This window comes from Podarcis erhardii (genome assembly GCF_964252035.2).
Source record: "Podarcis erhardii genome assembly, chromosome: Z".
Taxonomy (NCBI): Eukaryota; Metazoa; Chordata; class Lepidosauria; order Squamata; family Lacertidae; genus Podarcis; species Podarcis erhardii.
The window spans coordinates 19,694,316-19,720,978 of NC_138504.1; the positions used below are offsets into that span (position 1 = coordinate 19,694,316).

Genomic DNA, 26,663 nt, shown 5'->3' on the forward strand with positions numbered 1-26,663 from the left:
ATAGCTGATGTATGTACAGAAACTGGGAAATTTTTTTAAAAAGATTAATAGTACAATTTAAAAAATTTAAAAAGATCAATAGTACAATTGCAGTACCAAAGATTTTCACTGCTGTAGCCAGTTGCAGCAATGTCAGACCATTGAACAAGGCACCAACAGAGGTGAACACTCACACTAAAAACTTTTTAAAACTTTTTTACTTTTTTTGTACCACAATACTTTTATTATTACCACTACCACCACCATTTTGAAGGGAAACCCTTCCAAGTCAATTGGTCCTTTAGTCATCTGCAATCCACCCCCCGCCACAGCAGTATCAATTTTGATATAGAAAAGTGCCAAACACACTGAGAATATGTTAAGTTTGCAAAATCATATAAAAAGCCTGGAATACAAAAAATCCATTCATATGTAGCTTGTACAGCCATACAGCTTCCAATAAGTTTGGCATGCCAACTTTCCATTTGCAGCACTGAACATTCGTTCCTTTATCATCTGCTCCAATTTAACTGCATCAGCAGCAAACTTTCTGATTCCATCAGACAACTTCTCCACAGCCATTTGGTCCTCATTATGGAGCCAACGGAATGTCTTCTCATTTGTACTAAGCTTTTCATTTTGTCAGAATGCATCTCTTGTAACTTCAATAATGGAAAGCATTCTGTGGTTACCAATCTTGTCGTACTCCTCTTCCTCCTCCTCTTCATCTCAATATTCTAGTGGTTCTTCCTCTTCCCCCCCTTTTGAGAAAAGGTCTGGGCCATCCGAAAAATTTAGCTGCAAGACAGAAGTCACTGGCTTGTTGTGCGGCCTGTCCTTTTCACTTCCTCTGCCCCTATGTGTTCTTTGATGGCAGGGTGTGAAATGTGGAGGAGATTATACATTTTAGATAGATATTTTCCTTTAGGCTGGATGTCATTTCCCTTTAGTTTTGATATTTCATATATTACATATTACATAGATTACCTAAATTAAAATATATCTAATTGTGCTAGGCTTCCCTTTGCTCTATGTAAATATAATGCTATTAACAGATTATATTAGAAATGATATAATATGTTTCCATTATATGTTCCCATATACCCCCCACTCCCCTTCACCCATGTGTGATCCCGCGGCTTCCTGCGGCTCCTGGTGACAGTCGTTTGTGGCCCCATAGCAACAGCCCGGCAGTGGGGGGTGCCGGGCCCCTCAATATTGGGGGAACTGAGCACCCTGTCTAGAAATACTGAGGGGGCTAAAGCCCTGGGTGGCCAGGAGGTCTGGTCAGTGTGCCCTGCCTTGTACCTGCAGTCAGTGATTCCAACCAACTGAGGCAACAAGTCCTCAGCAGAGATTTAGCTCTCCTGGGATCAGTAGATTCTGCAAATAGCAGGGGCATGAAGAATTTAATGGTTTTGCGACATAGACTGTATTCAGATGTGGTGATTATTGCTTTGTTTTTCCTGATTATTCTGTTAGGGCTTACTTGCCTTACTTGGCACTCTGAATGTTCTGCCATTTGGGTGCAATAAAACTGCAGAATCTGAACTACACATCTGAACTTCCCATTCCTCTCCCTCATCCACGACTAGTGGGCCATTTCCCTTGCCAGTCCCACTTTTCTGTGAAGTTATATCTCTTGATGTGACCGAGATGTGTCCGTCCACATCTGTCACATGTCCCGCTCAGCTACCTATGGCATGTGTCTCTTACAGCTGATGGTGGCTGTCATTTGCTTCCCCATAACAGCAACCCGACGGGGGATGTTGGCCCCCTCAATATTGGGTGGATTGAGCCCCCATGGCCAGGATTCAACCTAGATGGGAATGCATTTAATTATCTGTGTTTTCCAATAATTATTGTAGCTTCCCCACCACTATCGTCTCCACCAGTTTGCCCCAGATTTTTTTTTTTTGGGGGGGGTAATTAACATTCCAATTTCTCCTCCATCTTTGCCTCGCTGGCCAGTCCCATTTCCTTGGCACTGTGTGGTCAGGTTTGCTCTCTTCTCCTTCCAGCAGTTTCCTGTAGGTGGCAATCTCAATATCAAGAGTCCTTTTTCCATTCAGCAGGTCTTGGTACTTGTGCCGATGGCGAGCCATTTCTTCCTTCATGTTTTGGATCACTTCCTGGAGTCGGGTAATGTTATCTTGGTAGTTAGCAGCTTCAAGATTAAAGTTCTCATCCATCTCACGCATGTGACGTTCCAGGGATTTGTTAGTTCCTTTAAGTGCATCCACTTCACAGGTGAGACTCTGAATTTTCATGCAGTACTCATTCGCTTCATGTTTGGCCTGGCGCAGGGCATCATTGTTCCCGGCTTGCTTTTATCAGCCAGGATGGACAAGAATCAAGAAGACAGGTTGTTGGTTTCACTCGTCCAAGCAGCCTGTCCGCATCCTAAGAGATAACAGATTAGAATTGATCCCATATAACATGACTAAACACGAATCTAGCACTCTCCCGCCCCGGCCCTGCTCCCACGGTGGAGTCTACCTCCTTCCAAATCTGAGACCCATGTTCTACAGTTTATCTGGAAGAGAATAGTGGAGTTCTCTCCATTACTAGATGCACAGGGTTAAAACATCTGATCCTTTCCCCTGTACAGGTCTTTATTCTCTCTCTCTCTTCTATTTCCTGTCTCACTGGAGAGGACCAAGTGCCAAGTGCAGTCTGTTTTAAGAGGTTAGTGGCAGAGATTCCTCTCCTCTTTTGAGCAAAGTTTGGATGCCCGCTCTGCAGTCGGGGATACTTTTCCCGACATAGGAATCCTCCCTGGGGGCAACCCGTCACCCACTCGACGGCTTGGCCAGGCAAAAGCTCTATTCCCCTCGGCTGGGCCATCGGCTCTGAACTTGACTTGAGGGGTTGAGGTTTGCGCTTCACCCCTGGGTTTAACTTGGAACTTTTGCCAGTGCATTTCTGAGATTCTGGTTCACAAGAATGGTCAATTTCCACCTGGTGTTTTTCATTAAGAAGGGGAATAGTGAAGAGCGAAATCAGAGCCAGTTGCAGCAGTGTCAGGCCATTGAACAAGGCACCAACAGAGGTGAACACCCACACTATAAACTTTTTTTTTTGTACTAAGCTTTTCATTTTCTTGTACTAAGCTTTCCTGAGAGGGACAGGCACACAAAAGGGTTGTGAAACACAAGTCAAAGAGTAGTATGATGCAGCCTCTTTGGCTGTTAGGATCCCTTCTTCTTTTTTGTTAATTAATCCCTGAATGAACCTCTCTAATGATGGTGCCTGATGAAGCACTGCGTCTTTCTTCTCTCCTTTTGCAGACAGAATGAAAATCCAAATAAATGTTTTTCTTTTTCTTGGTTTTTTTGGATGTGAAAAATAACTTTATTTTCAAGCCCCACTGAATGAAGAAATAATAACAACCATCAATAGGGATCATACAGACCAGCATTCATATTTGATAAAGCTCTGTTTCAACATTGTCCATTTGAAAGACGACTAGAGGTCTCAGGAGCCTCTGCCACTCACGCACGCCCGGGTCCACTACTCTCCCCTACTGGAAGAGCACTGGTGGTGGGGTGACTCCTCCTAAGTCCTGGAGGGGGTCCAAGGAATGGCTTGTCCCACCCTCTACTGGATGGTCACTGAGAGGCGGACCAAGGCAATGCAAGCCACCACACTCACAACACTCAACACAGTGAATGAGAGCAGCAGGAAGAAGCTCTTTAAATTCTTTCTTGGTCTTTTTTTGAGAGTGCACAAGGTTGTTGTCTTAATTACAAAAAATTCAAATTACAATATAATACAGAGACTTTTTACATACAGAATATTAGAATGGTTTCCTAACAGAAGGTAAAGAAAAAATATTCTTTTTTCCTTTCTTTATTAATAAACCACTTATTCGTTTTTAAGCTATTGTTATACAAAGTTGCAGGACATTCACAATTTTCCCTTGATAGGGTTTGCTCTTTCCCCCGCCCCCCTTTTCTTATCTTTTCTTTTTTTGCTAAGTGCAAATACTAGATTTCTCTCTCCACCTTTTAAGGCAAGTTAAATGTGGCACTGCAAATTTAAATTCCTTCTTTATATTTCCAGCACAGTATAATCTCAGCACTCTGAAATTTCTGCCATTTGGGTGCAATCAAACTGCAGAATCTGAACTACACACGGGCTGATAGCCCGCTATGCAGCATTGAATTTTTCTTCAAAAATCTGTGGGCCTGGTGTGACACAATGTCAAATTTCATTGGACAACATTGCTTTTCACACATGCATGCTTCTCTTCCCCCCTTTAAATGGTAGCAAATAAGTCAAGATAAGGGGAGGAGGGGAGGTTATCTCTGCTGCTGCTTTCCTAACAAATATTCTAAATTGCTAAGAGTTCATTTTGGCACAAGGAAGATGTGCTCTTCTTTTCCTCACTCCAGTTCATCATGGTGATAAGTTTCATTGTAACTTGTCCATCTCTAGTTTCAACAGTCTTGATAAGAAGTGTTCTCTTAGAGTGGATGTCTATTGGGATCGACTCAAGGTTTGTTTCTCTCAGGTTCATGGATGCAAAAGTCGGAATGGGCATTGTGATTCTGCTCTCTTCTCCCTCCAGCAGTTTCCTGTAATCGGCAATGTCAATATCCAGAGCCATCTTTACATTCAGCAGGTCTTAGTACTTGTGCAGATGGTGAGCCATTTCTTCCTTCATGTTTTGGATCACTTCCAATCAGACTTTATCTGCAAAAAACGTTTCAAAAGCATTGCAGGAGATCTTGGTGTCCCTACCTGGCCCCGATAATGAAGGTGGTTCCTCTCCTCTTTTGAGCAAAGTTTGGATGCCCGTTCTGCAGCTTTTAAAGAGAGTAGGGAAGTCTCGGCTGCGGGAGGATATTGCCCCTTCTTCGCCTCTTCCTCTAACACAATCTGCAGGTCATAGATATAGTCGATGACGTGCTGCAAGATTTCCACTTGGCTGACTTTGGTGCCTTGCGGGATCCTCGGCACCTGCTTGCGCAGCTTGGAGTAGCAGTCATTCATGTCATAAAGGAGGTTCTTGGGCTCCTCCTGAGCTGGGCTCTTGTTTTTTTTGTTTTGGGAAGACTCATCACATTTTATTGAAGGCCTGTGCAGCAGGAGTCACTGGCCGAGGGGCTGCGTTCTGTTGCTCGTTCCCTGGGTGATGGTGAGGCTCTGATCAGAAAGGCAGCACACAGCTTGCTTCCTAGCAGATCCTGACTGATCTGACGGGGCTGATTCCTTTCATGGCCATGAAGGAGGAGAAACCAGCAGGGATTTGCAGAAGGGCAAGATTTCCTTCCTTAAGGCGGGAGAAGCAAGCAAGCAACCTTGAGAGAGAGAGATCAATACTGCCCCTTGCTTGGCAGCCTGGTTGATTCTCTATTGTGTGCACGCAGAAAATGCTTCTCTTTGCAAAAAAGCCCCATGTATATATTTTAAAAACAGAAATGCTACCTTTGCAGTAGCAAATATTTTCACTGATCATAAAGTTGAGCGGTAGTATTCCTCCTCTTCCTGTTCCTTTTTAAAATTGGGTTTTACAGTCATACAATGTTAAAATCAGCATAATCATCTTAAACATAAGAAGAGAAAAGGATGAAATAAAATCCAGTTATCCCCCACACAAGGAGTGCCCTCAACTTCCCCAGGTGGCCCATTCCCTTTCCTCCTTCTCCTCTTCCACCACCACCTCCCACCAATATCTTCCTGAGGTGAATTTTGCATGGCCCAGCATGTAGAGCATGCTGTCGAATCTCCCAGGGTTGTCCAGCACGTCCTGCCTTTCTTCTTCTTCTCAAACTCTTCAGGTTATAACAAGAAAAGTGTGTTCTCTTCCTGGCTTCAGAGGGATATTCACTTTGTTCAGTGCCTGCATTGGTAGCCCTTTGCATTTCTCCATGGTATCCTTCAGAAATGAATTTTTCTGAGTGTAAATTATGAGTCTCTCTCCACGCCTGGAGAGATTCCCAGCAGTGTCCACCTTCTTTGCAACTCCTGAAACCTGGTCACCATAGTCCCGATGCCCTTCAGGAACTCAATAGCGGACAGGTGGCACTTCTTCTCCATTTCTGTGCGTCTCACACTGAGACCGGCGATATCCTCCGAGAGCTTGGCGATATTTATTTCCTTTTTCTTCTTCATCTCCTTCTGCAGAGTCTCCAGCTCGGTCAGCCAAAAGCGCTGCAGCTCCTCCAGGAAGTTGTGCATCTGCTCAAAAGTGCCCATGATCTTGTTCTCCTCCTCCTCTAGCTCCGCCGGATATGCCAGGCTTTCTTCTTCTGCCAGTTTCAATTCCATAATAACTCATCTCTCTTGCACCAGAAACCAGACTATTTGCTTCAACCACTGTGAAGCCTGGTCCAGATTAATAAGTTCATGTTCACTGTGCTCTTTCGACCTCTTGCAGACAATGCAGATGGGGGCCGCGCAAGCCCTGCAGAAAAGGTGGAAGGGTTCCCCATGTTCCTCACAACCGGCTCTCCCCACCTGATGGGTAAACTTCTTTTCCCTCAAATTTTTTAAACTTATTTTCAACATTTATCAGAAACATAACATATAACACACACACAAAAATATACATTATGATACTAAAGAAAAAACACACAAAAATAATAGACTTTATTATTTCTAAAACCCAATTTTAAATACAACGCAATTAACAGATTATATTATAAATTATATTATAGGTTCCCATATACCCCCCACTTCACCCCCAAGAAATGTTGTTAAAAAACTATAATCCAAAATATACATACAAGCTGCATATATGCAAAGTTGGGGTTTTTTTGTTGCCCTTTTTTCTGAGCAAAGAACAGATCAGTCCACCTTTGTCACAAGCAGTTGCAATGTTGGAAGTGTGCAATTTCAGTAAGAAATCTCCTGACCAGTAAATTAACATGAAGAATCTGAGTGTTCAGAGCTTTAATAATAATAATAATAATCCGCCCAGTCTCACACACAAACCCCACAAAATTTCTTCTTGTGCACAGTTTCTTCTTGTTTAATACAGCAATACGATAGTTATTAAAAAGTGGGCTTGCTTTCACTGCCCCCCCTACTCGGCCTGCAAATTTCGATTTCAGGCCTTTGGAAGAGAATAACAGATTGAGGGCAGAAAGTTGTTTCTGGACGACCAGTCAAGGCATCTGAAACTGCCTGGCAGGACCCATGTTCTACAGTTTATCTGGAAGTGAATGATGGAGGTCTCTTCATTACTGGATGCACAGAGTTAATACATCTGATCCTTTCCCAGTCAAGGTCTTTTCTCTCTCTCTCCTTCTATCTTCTGTACAACTGGAGAGGACCTATGGAATCTATGACGTGTTGAAAGATTTCCATGGCTGACTTTGGTGCCTTGCGTGTTAAGACCCCCAAGACCTCCCCAAATAATGACACAAGTGATGCCAAATTTAGTTTAAGGTTATTGGCATAATTTAGGCCAGAATGAAAAATGAAGATAAATGTGCTTGGAATTCTTCAAGTCCAGAATCTGGCTCTTGTGGGTCACTTGCTGGCTGATTCTAGTGGCTGCAAATGGTTTCTTTTTCTTTTTTATTTCAAAACCAAAAAATATTACAAAAATCAAATTCAAAATCCATACTCATTTTCTAACACAAGCCTATTACATAGATTACCTAAATTAAAATATATCTAATTGATCTAGGCTTCCCTTTGCTCTATATAAATACAGCGCAATTAACAAATTATATTATAAATGATATTATAGGTTCCCATATACCCCCCACTCCCCTTCCACCCATGTGTGATCTCAACATTTTACTTCTTCCATCTTGTTGTGTTGTTATAATTTAATAATTATTCAATTGCTTCTATTATTATTTTCTTGCTTACCCCTACACGTTTTACACATTCTCTATTAATAATTCAATTCTGGGACCATATTTTTTCATGTTTTCCTTCACTCCATCCCACTTTCTAATTATTCTCTGATTTGAGTGGCAGGATAATAGCCCAAAATCTTTTACAAACAACTTGTTGTTCCATGGAACTGTGTTTTTTCCATCATTTACAAAGGAAATGGGGCTGCTGCAGTTGGAAAGATGCCTTACTTGGTCATATGGCAAAAATGGTTTGAGCCCCATGGTATTAAAGTTTAAGACACGCCTGCAAGGAGCACTCTGAAGGTTCTGCCATTTGGGTGCAATCAAACTGCAGAATCTGAACTACACATCTGAACTTCCCATTCCTCTACCTCATCCACGACTAGCGGGCCATTTGCCTTGCCAGTCCCACTTCTCTGTGAAGTTATATCTCTCAATGTGACTGAGATGTGTCCTTCCACATCTGTCGCATTTCCCACTCCGCTACCTCTGGCGTGTGTCTCTTGCAGCTGATGTGGCTGTCATTTGCTTCCCCATAACAACCCAACAGGGGATGCTGGCCCTCTCAATATTGGTGGCATTGAGCCCCCATGGCCAGGATTCAACGCAGATGGGAATGCATTTAATTATCTGTGTTTTCCAATAATTCTTTTAGCTTCCCCACCGCTATTGTCTCCACAGTTTGCCCCATATTTGGAGGGGGGGTGTAATTTATTATATACATGATTTGCTTTCAGACTGCACTTCAAATGTGCAAAAGCATACACTCTGACAGCACCAGGAAAAAACAATAAGGTTAACAGTTTTTACCAGATTTGTCACATTGTGTTAAACACAATGAGCTTCACAGAAAACAGAACATGGAATCTAGAAGGATCCTCAGTTATATGCTAGCACTAGACAAGCTTACAGAAATAAAATTGGAGTTTTTTGCTCCTAGATATAAAAATCTGGATAGAAGAAATGGGCCCCTTTTTGAGATAGACTCCTTCTACGATTGGACACTCGAATTTAAAAATGACTGGTAAAGGACTAGAGAGGTCTGGGTTTAGTGAGATGTGGGAACCCCAGGAAGATATCAGATGTCGAGGGATATTGAGAACGCAACCGGGAAAGGGGGGATGGAAATCTGGATTTTTATCTGCATTATTCTTGAAGGGGGGGAACTCGTGGAAGGGAATTAGGTCGATCTTAGGGGATGGGAATTTTCGAAAAATTGGGTTATTGACGATAAGTGTAATTTGGGGATAAGAATTTGTTGAATTGATTTGTTAAACTGGAAGACAAGAGGGGGAGGGGAGGGGAAGTCCTGGTTATTGGAAAAAGATTATAAATTGGATTTAATTTGTTTTAAATTGGAAAACTTTAATAAAAATTATTTAAAAAAAAAAAAATCAAATGTGCAAAGGCATACACTCTGACAGCACCAGGAAAAAACAATAAGGTTAACAGTTTTTACCTGATTTGTCACATTGTGTTAAACACAATGAGCTTCACAAAAAACAGAACATGGAATCTAGAAGGATCCTCAGTTATACGCTAACACTTGATTGTAGTACTCTGACTCAACAAAAGAAATAGAAATCCAACATAGGCATCACAATTAATTTACTAGTCTCTTCAAGACTGTATTTTCTTTCCAGTGTTTTGGTCTCCTGTTATATATGTAGAAATACAATCTGGGATAATTAAATTTACAGAAAGCCAAAGCCAAATAAAAATTAGTTATGCTGGGGGGAAATCTGGGGCTTACCAAAAATAAAATTTTCTACATAGATTCCCTACCGCTATCGTCTCCACCTGTTTGCCCAAGATTTGGAGGGGGCAGTATTAACAATTCAATTTCTCCTCAATCTTTGCCTTGCTGGCCAGTCCCATTTCCTTGGCACTGTGTGGTCAGGTTTCTCAATGTGACTTAGATGTGTTCATCTACATCTGTCGTTTGTCCCACTCAGCTACCTGTACCCTGAGCCAAATTAAGTGTCTGGTCCCATAGGCTGGCTTAAGATGTGGTTTTAAAAAACAGGATTTTGCTCTGGTTTGCTCTAGTTTAAGTTGCCAATCATTCTGGTGAACAGAGGTGAACACACTCACTACAAACTTTTTTTTTCATTTTAAAAAATTTTTTTGTACCACAATACTTTTATTATTACCGCTACCACCATCATTTTGAAGGGAAACCCTTCCAGTCAATTGGTCTTTAGTCATCTGCAATCCCCCCCCCCCCCACAGCAGTATCAATTTTGATATACAAAAGTGCCAAACACACTGAGAATATGTTAAGGTTGCAAAATCATATAAAAAGCCTGGGATACAGAAAATCCATTAATATGCAGCTTGTACAGCCATACAGCTTCCAATAAGTTTGGCATGCCTACGTTCCATTTTCAGCATTGAACATTCGTTCCTTTATCATCTACTCCAGTTTAACTGCATCAGCAGCAAACTTTCTGATTCCATCAGACAACTTCTCCACAGCCATTTGGTCCCCATTATGGAGCCAACGGAATATCTTCTCATTTGTACTAAGCTTTTCATTTTGTCAGAATGCATCTCTTGTAACTTCAGTAATGGAAAGCATTCTGTGGTTACCAATCTTGTTGTACTCCTCTTCTTCCTCCTCCTCTTCATCTCAATATTCCAGTGTTTCTTCGTATTCTGCCCCCCTCTTGAGAAAAGGTCTGGGTCATCCGAAAAATTTACCTGCAAGACAGAAGTCACTGGCTTGTTGTGCGGCCTGTCCTTTTAGCTTCCTCTGTCCCTATGTGTTCTGAGGTGTGCATCCTCAGAAAAGGTTGAGCGCTTTAAGTGAGACAAAAGTTATTTGATGGCAGGGTGTGAATTGTGGAGGAGATTATACATTTTAGATAGATATTTTCCTTTAGGCTGGGTTAGAGTTGGGACTTCTGCCAGTGCATTTCTGAGATTCCTCTTAATTTATTAATTTCCCCCTCTAATAACATTTTATATGTTGCCCGATTTCCCTTCATGTATTTCTTCTTAACGCCAAAGTCTTCAATGGGTGAAATTCACCAAGGGGTTGTAGGTTCCAGGAGATATTTATATTTTATCCATGGTTTATATACGGTCTGAGTTGTGTGGCTGCACCTTCTGGTAAGGTGTTGGCAAGGGATTGTATCGGGGTTTAGAAAAGGAGAAAGGACACTTGTGTTGAGGGGTTTTGGGATACCCGGCTGCGAGTAACACAGGTGCATCCTCCGCAAATTTGGAGTGTGTGCAGTAACTGAAAAGTTCATTTAGGGCAGGGTGTGAACTGTGTGGCTGTACCACCTGATGACAAGTTTGGAAAGGAATCCATCTTGCTATAGAAGAGGGCTGAAGGATAGATATTGCTGATGTACGTAAAGAAACTGTGGAGAAACCTGCAATTTTTTATTTGAAAAGGAAAGATAGTACTTGATCAGCAGCTATGAACAGGAAAGCTTTAGCATATGGAGGAGGAAAGTGGGAGTAAAAGAAAGGGGGGGGGGAGGCAGAAAACCACAGATGTCCAGCACATTCAAGTTGACAGTGTTGCTGCTGCCGTGGCAAATGTGGAGTTGTTTAAGTAATGGAAAAGTTCTTGAATCACAGGGTTTGCGTTGTATGCCTGTAGCACTTGATGGCGTGTTTGCAAGGGAGTCCATCTTGCTATAGAAGAGGGCAGAAGCATTCATGTGCTGATATCTGTACAGAAACTGTGGGAAATCCTGTAATTCTATTTACCTAGCATAGAGGAAGGGGGGTGGGATGGTGGGGGGCTGCGGAAACCACCCCTCTGCAAATGGCCACGTGGACCAGCAGGGCAGGGAGAACGGGGTGAATGTGGCGCCATGGCAGCCATGAGAACTTGGCCTGCTTTGCTCCAGGCCTCCATTAGCAGCAGCAGAAGAAGATGGAGGAGGAGGAAGGGACGGAGCAGCCAGCTCTTTGCTGCTTTCTAAGCAGCACCCTCTCTGGCTGTTAGGATCCCCTCCTCTTTTTTCTTAATTAATCCCTGAATGCACCTCCCTAATGACTGCGTCAGCACTGCCTTTCACTTCTCTCCTCTTGCAGAGAGAATGAAAAAGCCAAATAAATGCGCTTGGAATTCGTCAAGTACAGAATCTGGCTCTTATGGATCACTTGCTGGCTGATTCCAGTGGCTGCAAATGGTTTCTTTTTCTTTTTTTAATTTTTATTTCAAAACCAAACAATATTACAAACATCCAATTCAAAATCCATATTTGTTTTATAAAACAAGCCTATTACATAGATTACCTAAATTAAAATATATCAGATTGCTCTAGGCTTACCTTTGCTCTATGTAAATAGAACACAATTAACAAATTATATTATAAATGATATTATAGGTTCCCATATACCCCCCCCCACTCCCCTTCACCCATGTGTGATCTCAATATTTTACTTCTTCCACCTTGTTGTGTTGTTATAATTTAATAATTATTCAATTGCTTCTATTATTATTTTCTTGCTTACCCGTGCACGTTTTACACATTCTCTATTAATATTTCAATTCTGGAACCATATTTTTTCATTTTCCTTCACTCCATGCCACTTTCTAATTATTCTCTGATTTGAGTGGCCTCTAATAATTGCCGTCAATTTTGACGTTTCTACAAACTTGCCGAGTTTGTTTTGCCATTCTAATAGTGATGGGATATTCTGGCAGCTGCTGTTGTGTAAAGGAATAGATTTTTCTTGTCTTTGGGAATGTCATTAGATGTTAGGCCGAAAGATTTCATGAGGTGATCTACAGCAGGGTTGGGCAGGATAATAGCCCAAATACCTAGAAACATAATCAATTATAACACAAATATATTGCTTCCCAGTAAAGGTTTTAATAGTTTTTGTGCCATAGACTGTATTCAGATGTGGTGATTATTGCTTTGGTTTTCCTGATTATTCTGTTAGGGCTTCTGTTATTTTTTTCCAATGTTCCTTTTGGGTAGCCAATCTAAGGGCTTTTCAAAAAGGGATTTGATCTTGGTGCAGAAAAGGAGTGATGAGTACATATAGCTTTGCTGCTTTCCAAGCAGAGCGCCCTCTCTGGCTGTTAGGACCCCCTCTTCTTTTTTGTTAATTAATCCCTAAATGAACCTTCCTAATGACTGTGCCTGATGAAGCACTGCATCTTTCTTCTCTCCTTTTCCATACAGAATGAAAATCCAAATAAATGTTTTTCTTTTTCTTGGTTTTTTTGGATATGAAAAATAACTTTATTTTCAAGCCCCACTGAATAAAGAAATCATAGTAACTGTTGATAGGGATTATACAGACCAGCATACATCGTCTATTCGAAAGACGACTAGAGTTCTCAGGAGCCCCTGCCACTCACGCGCACCCGGATCCACTACTCTCCCCTACTGGAAGAGCACTGGTGGTGGGGTGACTCCTCCTGGATCCTGGCAGAGGTCCAAGGAATGGCTTGTCCCACCCTCTACTGGATGGTCACTGAGAGGCGGACCAAGGCAATGCAAGCTACCACACTTACAACACTCAACACGGTGAATGAGAGCAGCAGGAAGAAGCTGTTTAAATTCTTTCTTGGTCTTGTTTTTGCAGAGTGCAAGAGGTTCTTGTCTTAATTACAAAAATTTCAAATTACAATATAATACACTTTTTACATACAGAATATTAGAATGGTTTCCTACCAGAAGGTATAGAAAAAATATTCTTTTTTCCTTCTTTATTAATCAACCACTTATTTGTTTTTACGCTATTGTTACACAAAGTTGCAGGACATTCACAATTTTCCCTCAATAGGGTTTGCTCTTTCCCCCGCCCCCCCTTTTCTTATCTTTTCTTTTTTTTGCTAAGTGCAAATACTAGATTTCTCTCTCCACCTTTTAAGGCAAGTAAAATGCAACACTGCAAATTTAAATTCCTTCTTTATATCTCTAGCACAGTGTAATCTCAATCCAGGAATTAACAATCCTGACACAGCAAAACTCACAGTATCAGCAGCACACATTGTCTTACTTCCTTTTTTAAAAAATAATTTTTATTGACAGGCCAATCACATCATATTATTCAAATCACATTGGTTCCAAATTATACAGCCAAATTTTTAAATTTTTTGGGAGTACCCATATATCAAGCTCCGCACGAGACCAAAATTCCGGCTATTTCCAGACTTCACTTATTTTATTGTATTCATTAATCAGTTCTATCCAGTTCAGACCAGATAGTTCTTTGTATATTTTCTTCATCTTGTTGTTATTGTATTCCTTTCTTTGCGATCTCTGATGATTCTCATAAGCCGACTGAAAGCTGGTTTCTCTCTCTGTGTGGGTTTAGTCCAGGACAGCCCTGTTCGGCACCTCCGTAGACAGCACATATACTTCGGCAGCACATATACTAAAATTGGAACGATACAGAGAAGATTAGCATGGCCCCTGCACATTGTCTTACTTCCAACCTTGTTGTCAGCGTGTGTGCTGATACTTTGTGCGTGCGTGTTTGTGTGTGTTGGGTGTGAGTGTGTTTTCCTTGTACGGACATTGCAGCCTGCAACTTCCTCCCTTTATTTTCACCTCCAACGGACACAATCAATCCTAGAGTGCCACTCCTAAGCACTAAAGAAAATTCTGGAACCCTTTTTAAAGCTTCCAGGAACTTTTATCTGTTTCTTAAAGAACGTTTTCCTAACACCCCCTCTCATTCGAACAGAAACAATACAGCATTATAAAGATATACAAAAGTATTCACACATCATGCAACACAATTCCCAACTTTATAACCAGTTGTGCTTGTTTTTCCATTCAAGCAACTCAATTATTGTATTTCTTTCACTTAACAAAAAACTTCCATCACTGGTTCTCCAGACGAAGATGGTTCTTTGCTGGTCCTAAATATTTTACTTTGAACTGTTTCCTTAATAGTTCTGCAAATTCATTTTCCCCAAGAATTCTTGTAGCTGCCCCATCGCTATCACCTCCACCAGTTTGTCCCAAATGAGGGGGGGAGGTTTTAACATTCCAATTTCTGCTCCATTTTGCCTTGCTAGCCAGTCCCATTTCCTTGGCTCTTTGTGGTCAAATTCCTCAATGTGACTTCAATGTGTCCCACTCGGCTACTTGTGCCCTGCACCAAATTTATTGTTTTGTCCCATAGGCTGGCTTAAGACGTGATGATAAAATTAAAGATTTTGCTCTAGTTGCCAATCATTCTGGTTCCTTCCTCTTGGTTAAAAATTGTTTATTTGTTTGGAAACCTGTTATCATGCCCTGCAGTATGCAAATAGATATAATCAAATGTTTCCCCTTCCATCTCCTCCATCTTCGCCTCACCTGCCAGGCGTGGCCATTCAAATTTATCGCATGTCCCTTGCTGTTAACAGGGCCCTGGGCTTCCCGTGGCTGCTGGTGACAGTCATTTGCGGTCCCATAGCAAGAGCACGGCAATGGGGATGCCGGGCTCCTCAATATTGGGGGAAGTGAGCACCCTGTCTAGAAATACTGAGGGAGCTAAAGCCCTGGGTGGCCAGGAGGTCTGGTCAGTGTGCCCTGCCTTGTACCTGCAGTCCGTGATTCCGACTAATGGAGGCAGTGAGTCCTCAGCAGAGATCTAGCTCTGCTGGGAGCAGTAGATTCTGCAAATAGCAGGGGCATGAAGAATTTATTGGTTTTGCGCCATAGGCTGTATTCAGAGGTGGTGATTATTGCTTTGGTTTTCCTGATTATTCTGTTAGGGCTTCTGTTATTTTTTCCAATGTTGCTTTCACACTACATTACCTGTTTTGCCATGGAACTGTGTTTTTTTTCCATCTTTTACAGAGGAAATGGGGCTGCTGCAGTTGGAAAGATGCCTTACTTGGTCATATGGCACAAATGGTTGGAGCCCCATGGTATTAAAGTTTAAGACACGCCTGCAAGGAGCATTCTGAATGTTCTGCCATTTGGGTGCAATTGAATGGTTTTGCGCAATAGGCTGTATTTAGATGTGGTGATTATTGCTTTGGATTTCCTGATTATTCTGTTAGGGCTTCTGTTATTTTTTCCAATGTTTGGAAACCATATAATTTTTTTCCAGTGTTTGGAAACCATATAAATTTTTTCCAGTGTTTGGAAACCATATAATTTTCTATTTATTTTAAATGGTATTGGGAGCACCAAAATAAATGCTCTAAAATTTAAAATGGTGCCATGAAAAGCAACTGATTTCTCCCCCCCCCCATAATTTCACACGACATTTCTTGTTGTGCCATGGAACTGTGTTCCCCCCCCCCATCTTTTACAGAGGAAATGGGGCTGCTGCAGTTGGAAAGATGCCTTACTTGGTTATATGGCACAAATGGTTGGAGCCCCATGGTGTAAAAGTTTAAGACACGCCTGCAAGGAGCACTCTGAAGGTTCTGCCATTTGGGTGCAATCAAACTGCAGAATCTGAACTACACATCTGAACTTCCCATTCCTCTATTTCATCCACGACTAGCGGGCCATTTCCCTTGCCAGTTCCACTTCTCTGTGAAGTTATATCTCTTGATGTGTCCAAGATGTGTCCTTCCACATCTGTCGCATGTCCCGCTCGGCTATCTCTGGCGTGTGTCTCTTGCAGCTGATGGTGGCTGTCATTTGTATCCCCATAACAGCAACCCAACGGAGGATGTTGGCCCCCTCAATATTGGATGGATTGAACCCCCATGGCCAGGATTCAACCCAGATGGGAATGCATTTTATTATCTGTGTTTTCCAATAATTCTTTTTTAATTTTTTAATATTATTTTATTTTCAATGCAAAATCATTACAAAAATTACAAACATTAGATCCAAAATAATACTGTACAAACAAGAAAGAAAAACAAAACATACAAAAAAGAAAAGAAAAACAAAGTAAAAAACAAGACAAAAAAGCATACATCTACAAATACATTGCGCCTCCAACCAAAACCAACATTTCCCCCCTTAAAGCCTGCACTGCTATTCTAATCCGCATTGCAAACAGACCAAACAAACCCTGAACACTCAACCGACACGCAGCTTCCCGTTAATTTGCACGTTATTCTTTTTAACCAAAAATAAATAAATCTACTTGCTTTCATTTAAAATATATTTCTTGCTTAATTACAAAGGGAGGAGGGAAGGGAGATCATAAATATATAATCTCCCCAGATAACAGGAATTTGAGGGGGGCATGGGAATTACAGTTCTCTTATTAGTCCCTGATGGGGGTCAGGAGGAAGGTTATCCCAGCTGAGCAGGCAAAACTTCCAGCTGTTTGTCAACTGGTGTGCTTCCCAAAATGCCTTGCGCTTTCCAGCCTGCATATAAGGGCATCTTCAGGTCTCGAGTTCGAATACAGGGCCTCATGGAGGTCGGGCAGACCTGAAGCACCAAAGTTTATCTGGCTCAGGGACGAGGAACCTTTGGCGCGCCAGGTGTTGCCGAACTACAACTCCCATCAGCCTCTGCTGCCAGGGATGATGGGAACTGTAGTTCTGCAGTATTTTTCAGGCTCAAAGGCTCAGTGAGCTTGGCCTAGCTTTATGGCGGCATGGATTCCGCTCGGATTAAACCACAGCTGATGGCGCTTGGGGTTTTCCACAAAGCCCTGCGTTTGAACGTCGCTCCACCGACTTGGAAACTCTGCCCCATCATCTGACACCTGCACGGAGAGGCCGCTTTTCTCCCCACCAAGAAAGTGCAAGTGCACCTCCCTTCTCCGGTTTCCCAAAGGACCCTGCACGGAAGTCCGGATCCGACGGGGTGAAAACAGGAGCCTCGAAACTCTACGGTGTTTTCCGAGGGAGGGAGCAAGGCAACTTTGCAACCAAGGCAGGCAGAGATGCTGTGCAGGCGTTGAGGTCCAGCCGGCATCAACCCATAGACCAAGGAATCACAGATATATCATCATTCTAATCTAATCAATACATACATATACACATATTGACTTTCTTACTTTGTTCTAAGACCTCAAATTTTTTACTCTTACTGTATTGTTGTATCTAATGTAGATTACTTCCATCTCTGTACTTTTTTTGCACCATTTTTCTTATTCTTTAACCCTGTAAAGCATCATTCATTACATACCGATATGCTTACTCCAGAACAGTGTTTTTTCATATACTCTTTAGCAGATCCCCATTCTTTTAATAATTTCTGGTCCGATTGTCCCCTTATGAATGTTGTGAGTCTTGCCAGATTTATATATTCACAAAATTTGATTTGCCATTCTTTCATTGATGGAATTTCTATCCCTTTCCAGTTTTTTGCTACAAGTATCCTGGCAGCTGTCGTTGCATAAAGGAATACTTTCCTTTGATTGTTGGGAATATTGTTTGTGATTAAACCTAAAAGGAATGCATCCGATTTTTTTACTGAAAGATATTTTAAACATCTTTCTGATTTCTTCCTAAATTTCATTCCAGAATTCTTTAATAGGTCAGCATTCCCCCCATATATGAAACATTGTTCCTATTTCTTTTTTGCATCTCCAGCAGGTATTTGATTTTAATTTGCAAATTTTAGCCAATTTTACCGAAGTTAAGTACCATTGGTACACCATTTTCATGAAATTTTCTCTGATTGTATAACATGCCGTAAATTTAATATCACATTTCCATAATTTCTCCCATTGGTCCAGCCGAATCACGTATCCTATATTGCATGCCCATTTAGTCATAACTTCTTTTACTTCTTCATCCTTTAAGTCCCATTCTAGTAATAAATTAAACATTTTGGATATATTCTTTTTTGAGTTTTGCAATAATACTTTTTGTAATTTCCATTTTTCTTTTTCAAATCCTATTGCTTTATCCTGATTGAATATTTGAGCAATTTGGTGATATTGCATCCATGTGGTGCAGTATTGGGTCACCTCTTCGTATGGTCTTAGTTTTAATTGGCCCTGTTCCTCTTTTAGGAGCGCCTGGTATGTCACCATTCTTCCTATCGTATTTTTCTTTTTAACCGATATTACTTCTAACGGTGAGGCCCACCATGGGGTTTTCTGTTCTAACAGCCTTCTATGTCTCACCCAGACCTTATATGATGAATTTCTAATTACATGACTTAGAAATTCTTTATGTACCGCCACTTTGTTGTAAATTACATAGGCATGCCAACTGTATCTGTTGTTCCATCCCTCCAAGTCTAAAATGTCATTATTATCTAACTTAATCCAGTCTCTGATCCAACTAAAGCATGCCGCATCATAATATATTCCCAGGCCTTCCACATCTGTTGCATATCCCGCTCGACTACAGATGGTGTGTGTCTTGCAGCTGATGGTGGCTGTCATTTGCTTCCCCATAACAACAACCCAACGGGGGGTGTTGGCCCCCTGAATATTGGGGGAATTGAGCCCCCATGGGCAGGATTCAACCCAGATGGGAATGCATTTAATTATCTGTGTTTTCGAATAGTTCTTGTAGCTTCCCCACTGCTATCGTCTCCAACAGTTTGCCCCAGATTTGGGGGGGGGGGGTAACATTCCAATTTCTCCTCCAGCTTTGCCTCGCTGGCCAGTCCCATTTCCTTGGCACTGTGTGGTCAAGTTTCTCCATGTAACCTAGATGTGTTCATCTACATCTGTTGTATGTCCCACTCAGCTGCCTGTGCCTAATTAATTGTTTGGTCCCATAGGCTGGCTTAAGATGGGGTTTAAATAACTGAGGATTTTGCTCTAGTTTGCTCTAGTTAGAGTTGACAATCATTCTGGTCCCTTCCTCTTGGTTAAAAGTTGTTTATTTGTTTGGAAACCTGTTATGGTGAGAGGAATAAATATAATAAAGGAGGAATAAATCAATCTTGGTGTAGAAAAGCCAAAAAAACTGTGTAAAACCCTATAATTCTATATTAGAAAAATAGTACCATTGTAGTAGCAAATATTTCCACTGACTATAAAACTTAGTTAACAACACATGGCTTGAGGGGTTGAGGTTTGCGCTTTCCAAGCAGAGCACCCTTTCTGGCTGTTAGGATCCCTTCCTCTTTTTTGTTGTTTAATCCCTGATTGCACCTCCCTAATGACTGCGCCAGATGTAGCACTGCCTTTCACTTCTCTCCTCTTGCAGAGAGAATGAAAAAGCCAGATAAATGTGCTTGGGATTCTTCAAGTCCAGAGTCTGGCTCTTGTGGATCACTTGCTGGCTGATTCCAGTGGCTGCAAATGGTATCATTGTACCTCCTGAAGGAGGCATTCCTGGCTGAGAGGAATGCAAATGCACCCTCAGCAAATGTGGAGTGGTTGAAGTAACTGAAAAGTTCAGTGCTGGCAGGGTTTGTGTTGTGTGGCTGCAGGTATCCGATGGGGTGTTTGTGAGGGATTCAGTCTGCTTGGAGAAAAGGAATGAGAAAGTACATGAAGATTGTGGAAAAACTTGGAATGTGTCATAATGCAAAGTACTAATATTGCCGTAGTAAAACAAGCCAAGCTAAGAAGAGTCATTCAGGAAATTCAGGATTGAACCATACACCATTGGTGGGACATTTTTTCAGGATAGAGCCCTACCACGACCAACATTTTAAAATTGGCTTGGCACCCTGTACTTATACTGGTTTTTGGTATTTTTATGTTGCTTATATTAGTGTGTATTTTATATGTTAAAGTTAAACATTTGTATGGGGAAAAGGTATAGGTTTTTTTCCTCAGAGAGGGAAGGAGAAACAGATTAGCTAAGCATGGAAGATGTAACCGTGTTAGACCAAGGGTGGAGTTTATGGGCAATCTATCCGGAAGACATTTGTATTTCGAGGAGTTAGTGGTCTGACATGGTTACCCTTCCTGCCTTCTCTTTCTTCTCCCTCTCGATCTCCTGAGCCGTGTATCAGGAGATTTTTAATGCTGGATGTTTTTAGATATGCTGTAAGCCCCCCAGAGTCCCTTGGGAAAGCCAGCTAAATGGGTGGGGTATAAAGATGATGATGATGATTTATTTATTATATATAGCTGATGTGCATACAGACACTGTGCAAAAACTTGCAATATTTTAGAAAGATGATTACTACAATCACAGTTGCAAACACTTTCTGTTTGCACTTTCTAAATGGCTAATATTATTGTCCCTTGATGGAACCAAGTTAGCCCATGATTTCTTAGACTAAATAAGCAACATTTGTAAGGGCAGTACAGAATTGGCCAAGTGTGAAGGCTGGAGCACTTACAAGTGACACACACAAAATGTAAGCCACAAAGAGCAACGTGAAGGTGTTTCCATGCGATGGCTAACTTTGTGCCACAAGGTATAATGTGCATATTCTTCTCCATGGCACGGCAAAGCCTGAGAAAAGCTTGCAGTATCACAAAGATGGCTGGGCAGCCAAGTTAATAAAACAACCACCACCAAGCCAGCAGCACCCCCTGTATGGCAATTATGTGTGCCAGCTTTCACGATCCCATTTCTCAGAAGCAGTCATTTGATGAATACAGTGCAAAGTCTCTGAGGTTTATGAGACACGTGCTGATCCGCTGCCTAGGCTTTGAGTTGCACCTCACTGGGTGGCAGCCTATGTAGTTTTCTGCCGCATTGCCCCTCCTAGGCAGCATGGAAACCATGTGATTCAGCTTCAACTGGATGACAGAGTAGTGGAATTCCCTCTCCTTGTTCAGCTTGCGGAAATAGTCTGCCCTGTGGTTGGCAGCATAGTCTATGGACCTCAGGGATGTCAGCGAGCCCATTGAGCTTGCACATGAGCACTGGGAAGACAGTGAAGAAAGTGACCGAGTGCTAGATGAAGTTGAAGTGGCCTTCCTAGAAATGGGAGATACTTCTTTAGATAGCAGCCTCTGACCGTGAAACTTAGTTAAGGACACATGACTTGTGGGGTTGAGGTTTGCTCTTCACCCTGGGGTTGTAGCTTGGACATTTGCTGAGGGGTCAAGAGGTGAGGAATTTGAGTCTGGTACTTCCACAGGTTGGGGAGAAGGAGGTGGGAGGCTGTCCCTAATCTGAGAACAGGACAGCGCTTCCTTCTCTTACCTCCTCGTTCACTGCCCCCTTATAACATGCAGTGAATCTTCCCTCCACAGCCTTTCCCAGTCATTTTGATATTTCTCCTGGAAACCCTATTTTGTCTTGTTTTTCACTCATTTGGAAGTATTGGAGCCAGTCTGTCAAATATTTATGGATTTCAATGTCTTTTCATCTCAATATATTATTTCCCCCTCTAATAACATTTTATATGTTTCCCAATTTCCCTTCATATTTTCCTTCTTAACAGCAAAAGTTTCGATGGGCAACATGCACCAAGGGGTTTTAGCTTCCAGTACTTATTTTTGTGGGAATGTTCAGGGATGCAAGAGAGGATATATTGTCTGATTATATCCTTTTCCAACTTGTGTTAACAAGTTCCACAATTTAGCAGAGTAGCACTCCCCTTTTTTAAAACTTGCAGTGGATGTGTTTGCTCAGGCTCACTAAAGCCTCTATATTAACTGTTGTATTTCCCCCCTTTTCCCTCATAAAAGATAAGACACGACAGTCTTCTATAAAAGTATAATAGGTTTACTCTTACATTCTGTTTACAATCGGATCCCAGAAGGCAGACTTAGTTTAGAAAAGTAACATCTACTTGGAAACTATTCCATAAGAAGACAGTCCTTTTGTCTTGGCTGGAAGACAAGAGGGCATCTTTGGCTAAGCAAATGTTGCTTCTTCGATGCATGTGGAGAAAGAGAGAGAGATGGCTGCCCTGCCCTGTGCTTTTGTCGTTACCATATTTTTTCGTGTATTCCTTCACTCCATCCCACTCTCTAATTATTCTCTGATTTGAGTGGCCTCTAATAATTCCATATACAAAAGTATCCAGACATCATGCAACACAATTCCCAACTTTATAACCAGTTGTGCTTGTTGTTCCATTCAAGCAACTCAATTATTGTCTTTCTTTGACTTAACAAAAAACCTCCATCACTGGTTCTCTAGACCAAGATAGTTGTTTCCTGGTCCTAAATATTTTGCATTGAACTGTTTCCTTAATTGTTCTGCAAACTCCTTTCCCCCAAGAATTCTTGTAGCTGCCCCATTGCTATCACCTCCACCAGTTTGTCCCAAATGGGGGGGGGTATTAACATTCCAATTTCTCCTCCATTTTGCCTCACTAGCCAGTCCCATTTCCTTGGCACTATGTGGTCAAATTACTCGATATGACATAAATGTATTCATCCACATCTGCCATACGTCCCACTCGGTTACTTGTGCCCTACACCAAATTTATTGTTTTGTCCCATAGGCCGGCTTAAGATGTGATGATAAAACAAAATATTTTGCTCTAATTGCCAATCATTCTGGTTCCTTCCTCTTGGTTAAAATTCGTTTATTTGTTTGGAAACCTGTTATTAGGTCCTGCATTATGCAAAAAGATATAATCAAATGTTTCCCCTTCCATCTCCTCCATCTTCGTGGCCATTCATATTTGTTGCATGTCCCTCACTGCTAACAGGGCCCTGGGCTTCCCGCGGCTGCTGGTGACAGTCATTTGCGGCCCCATAGCAAGAGCCCGGCAGTGGGGGATGCTGGGCCCCACAATATTGGGGGAACTGAGCACCCTGTCTAGGATTACTGAGGGGACTAAATCCCTGGGTGGCCAGGAGGTCTGCTCAGTGTGCCCTGCCTTGTACCTGCAGTCAGTGATTCCGACCAACGGAGGCAACGAGTCCTCAGCAGAGATTTAGCTCTTCTGGGATCAGTAGATTCTGCAAATAGCAAGGGGCTATTAATGGTTTTGCGCCATAGGCTGTATTTAGATGTGGTGATTATTGTTTTGGTTTTCCTGATTATTCTGTTAGGGCTTCTGTCCCCCCCCCCCCATGTTTCTTTCACACTACGTTACTTCTTGCGCCATGGAACTGTGTTTTTTCCATCTTTGACAAAGGAAATGGGGCTGCTGCAGTTGGAAAGATGCCTTACTTGGTCATATGGCACAAATGGTTGGAGCCCCATGGTATTAAAGTTTAAGACATGCTTGCAAGGAGCACTCTGAATGTTCTGCCATTTGGGTACTATCAAACTGCAGAATCTGAACTACACATGGGCTAATAGCCCAGAATGCACCATTGAATTTTTCTTCAAAAGTCTGTTGGCCTGGTGTGACACAGTATCAAATTTCATTGGACAACATTGCTTTCACACATGCATGCTTCTCTACCCCCCTTAAAATGGAAGCAAATAAGTCAAGATAAGGGGAGGAGGGGAGGTTATCTCTGCTGCTGCTTTCCTAACAAATATTCTAAATTGCTAAGGGTTCATTTTGGCACAGGAAAATGTGCTGTTCTCTTCTTCACTCCAGTTCATCATGGTGAAGGAAATCTTGGGGTCCCTACCTGGCCCTGATGATGAAGGTGGTTCCGATAGATTGCGAACCACCTGAAAGAGTCTCCTGCTGCTGTTTTCTGCAGATGCAATAGAGGCGCTGAAGAAAGTTCTCCTCGTCGTTGCCACTTGGTAGGCTCAACGTTGAGCTCTAACCCGTGTCCGGTCCCATTCAGAGTGAGTTTTCTGCCACCGGCACTCTAGCCATCTCAGCAATTGTTTCATCACCCTCAGCTCCAGGGAAAACCACGGGCTGTCCGGGCTCCATGCAATCAGAGAGGACGCTTTGGAACCAGACAGTCAATAGCCCTGGTTAATTCCGTATTCCATCCAGGGAATCAGCTGAAAGGCCATCAACATGGGATAAAACATCCCCTACTACTCCCTGGAAACCATTTGGATCCATTAAGTGGCAGGGGCGGACCATCCAAATCGGCCCCACCTCCCTGCAGAAGGGAAGGGTCATGGAGAAGTCCAGTTGCAGCAGGAAGTGATCTGACCATGTCACTTCTTTTGTTTCACTTTTACTTAGTGACAGATCACCAACATCCATAGAGGTAAACACCAGGTCCAAGGCATGTCCGTGGCTATGGGCTGGGCCAGACTTATTCAGGGACAGCCCCATGGAGGCCATTCTTTTCACGAAGTCCCAAGCGGCCCCTTGTAAGGTCGTGTCAGCATGGATGTTAAAAGCCCCTAGGACAACCAAACTAGGTGTCTCCAGGAGAACATCTGCCATGACCTGAAGCAGCTTGGGCAGGGAATCCTTGGCACAGCGGGGAGGTCGGTACACCAAAAGGAATCCTGTACTGCCCCTATTGCCCAACTTCCAGAACATGCACTCAGAGAACTGGGTCTTCCCAATAGGACGCCTGGTGCAAACTAATGACTTCCTAAAAATCACTGCAACCCTCCCTCCCTGCCCACATGACCTGGGTTGCTGTGCGTAAGAGATACCTGGTGGACAAGCAGCAGCTAAGATAGGCCCATCTGCTTCATCCAACCAAGTCTCTGTTACACACGCTAGGTCAAGTCCTCCATCCACAGTCAGGTCATGAATGGCAGTGGTCTTACTCATCATTGACCTGGCATTGCACAGCAACACTTTCAGGTCATGTGGGTTTCCCTTGCTGATTGCAATATCCTTCCGGTCAAGACCAGACCTGGAGGGAGGGATAGTCCTCAGACAATGACTAAACCTACCTTCTCGGTAATGAGATGGTCTGGTCTTAGCGTAGCTCTTCCTCTTCTGAGCAAACGACAGATCAGTCCACATTTGTCACAAACTGTGGGAATGTTGGAAGTGTGCGATTTCACAGTTCGGATGCCTGTTGTGCAGCTTTTAAAGAGAGTAGGGAAGTCTCAGCTGAGGGCGGATCTTGCCCCTTCTTCACCTACTCCTCTAGCATGATCTGCAGGTCAAAGATATAGTCGATGACATGCTGCAAGATTTCCACTTGGCTGACTTTGGTGCCTTGCGGGATCCTCGGCACCAGCTTGCGCAGCTTGGAGTAGCAGTAATTCATGTTGTAAAGGAGGTTCTTGGGCTCCTCCTGAGCCGGGCTCTGGTGTTTTGTTTTGGCAAGACTCATGGCATTTTATTGAAGGCCTGTGCAGCAGGAGTCACTGGCCGAGGGGCTTCGTTCTGTTGTTCGTTCCCTGGGTGATGGTGAGGCTCTGATCAGAGAGGCAGCACACAGCTTGCTTCCTAGCAGATCCTGACTGATCTGACGGGGCTGATCCCTTTCATGGCCGTGAAGGAGGAGAAACCAGCAGGGATTTGCAGAAGGGCAAGATTTTCTTCCTTAAGGCGGGAGAAGCAAGCAAGCAACCTCGAGAGAGAGGGAGATTGATACTGCCCCTTGCTTGCCAGCCTGGTTGATTCTCTATTGTGTGCACACAGAAAATGCTTCTCTGAAAAAAAGCCCCATGTATATATTTTAAAAACAGAAATGCTACCTTTGCAGTAGCAAATATTTTCACTGATCATAAAGTTGAGCCGGTAGTATTCCTCCTCTTCCTCTTCCTTTTTTAATTTTTTTAATTGGGTTTTATAGTTATACAATGTTAAAATCAGCATAATCATCTTAAACATAAGAAGAGAAAAGGATGAAATAAAATCCAGTTCTCCCCCCACCCAAAGACTCCCCTCAACTTCTGCTTCTGGTTCTTTAAGTATTTACTAATTCTGCTTATATTATTTTACCTCAATTTCAAAGTCTTCTAACTAAATGCTCTTATATTATCATTTTTATACAATATTATTCAATTTCCATTGTACACCTGGTTGTTTCCCCCTCTTCCTCTTCTTTATTTAACGGTTTTTTATTTATTTTTCAAAAAACAAACTCTTCCATAGCTGCAGTTTAGGATTCAAAATAACATCAACCATCGTGCTCTGACCCTCTCTCCAGCTTGCCACCTTTACCAGACTGCAACTTCTTCCCCCTAGGTCACCAGTTGTAAAGACTCTCCTTTCAAACTCTGCTTTGTTTTCTGAACTAACTCAGAACTGCAGGAAGGGCCCCACCCAACAGCTATCTGGTCCAGAATCCCATTCTCCTTGACTTTTCTTAATGGCCCATTCCTTCCTTCTTTTCTTCCTTCCACCA

The 26,663-nt window shown here is 42.4% G+C and overlaps 2 protein-coding genes across 15 annotated transcripts in view; one reads left to right on the plus strand and one right to left on the minus strand.

The window, feature by feature from the left end:
* Window positions 1-26,663, plus strand: part of LOC309334002 (putative G-protein coupled receptor 34) — a 200,513-nt gene that overhangs the window by 137,021 nt on the left and 36,829 nt on the right. The window lies entirely within an intron of this gene.
* LOC309333315 (uncharacterized protein) lies at window positions 1,353-5,550 on the minus strand (the record flags this gene model as incomplete). The annotated part of the gene is given in 6 exon segments (XM_081846691.1): window positions 1,353-1,362; window positions 1,939-2,306; window positions 2,776-2,940; window positions 4,726-5,014; window positions 5,081-5,164; window positions 5,166-5,550. Coding segments are annotated over 6 exon segments (1,194 nt in total). The 5' UTR covers window positions 5,444-5,550.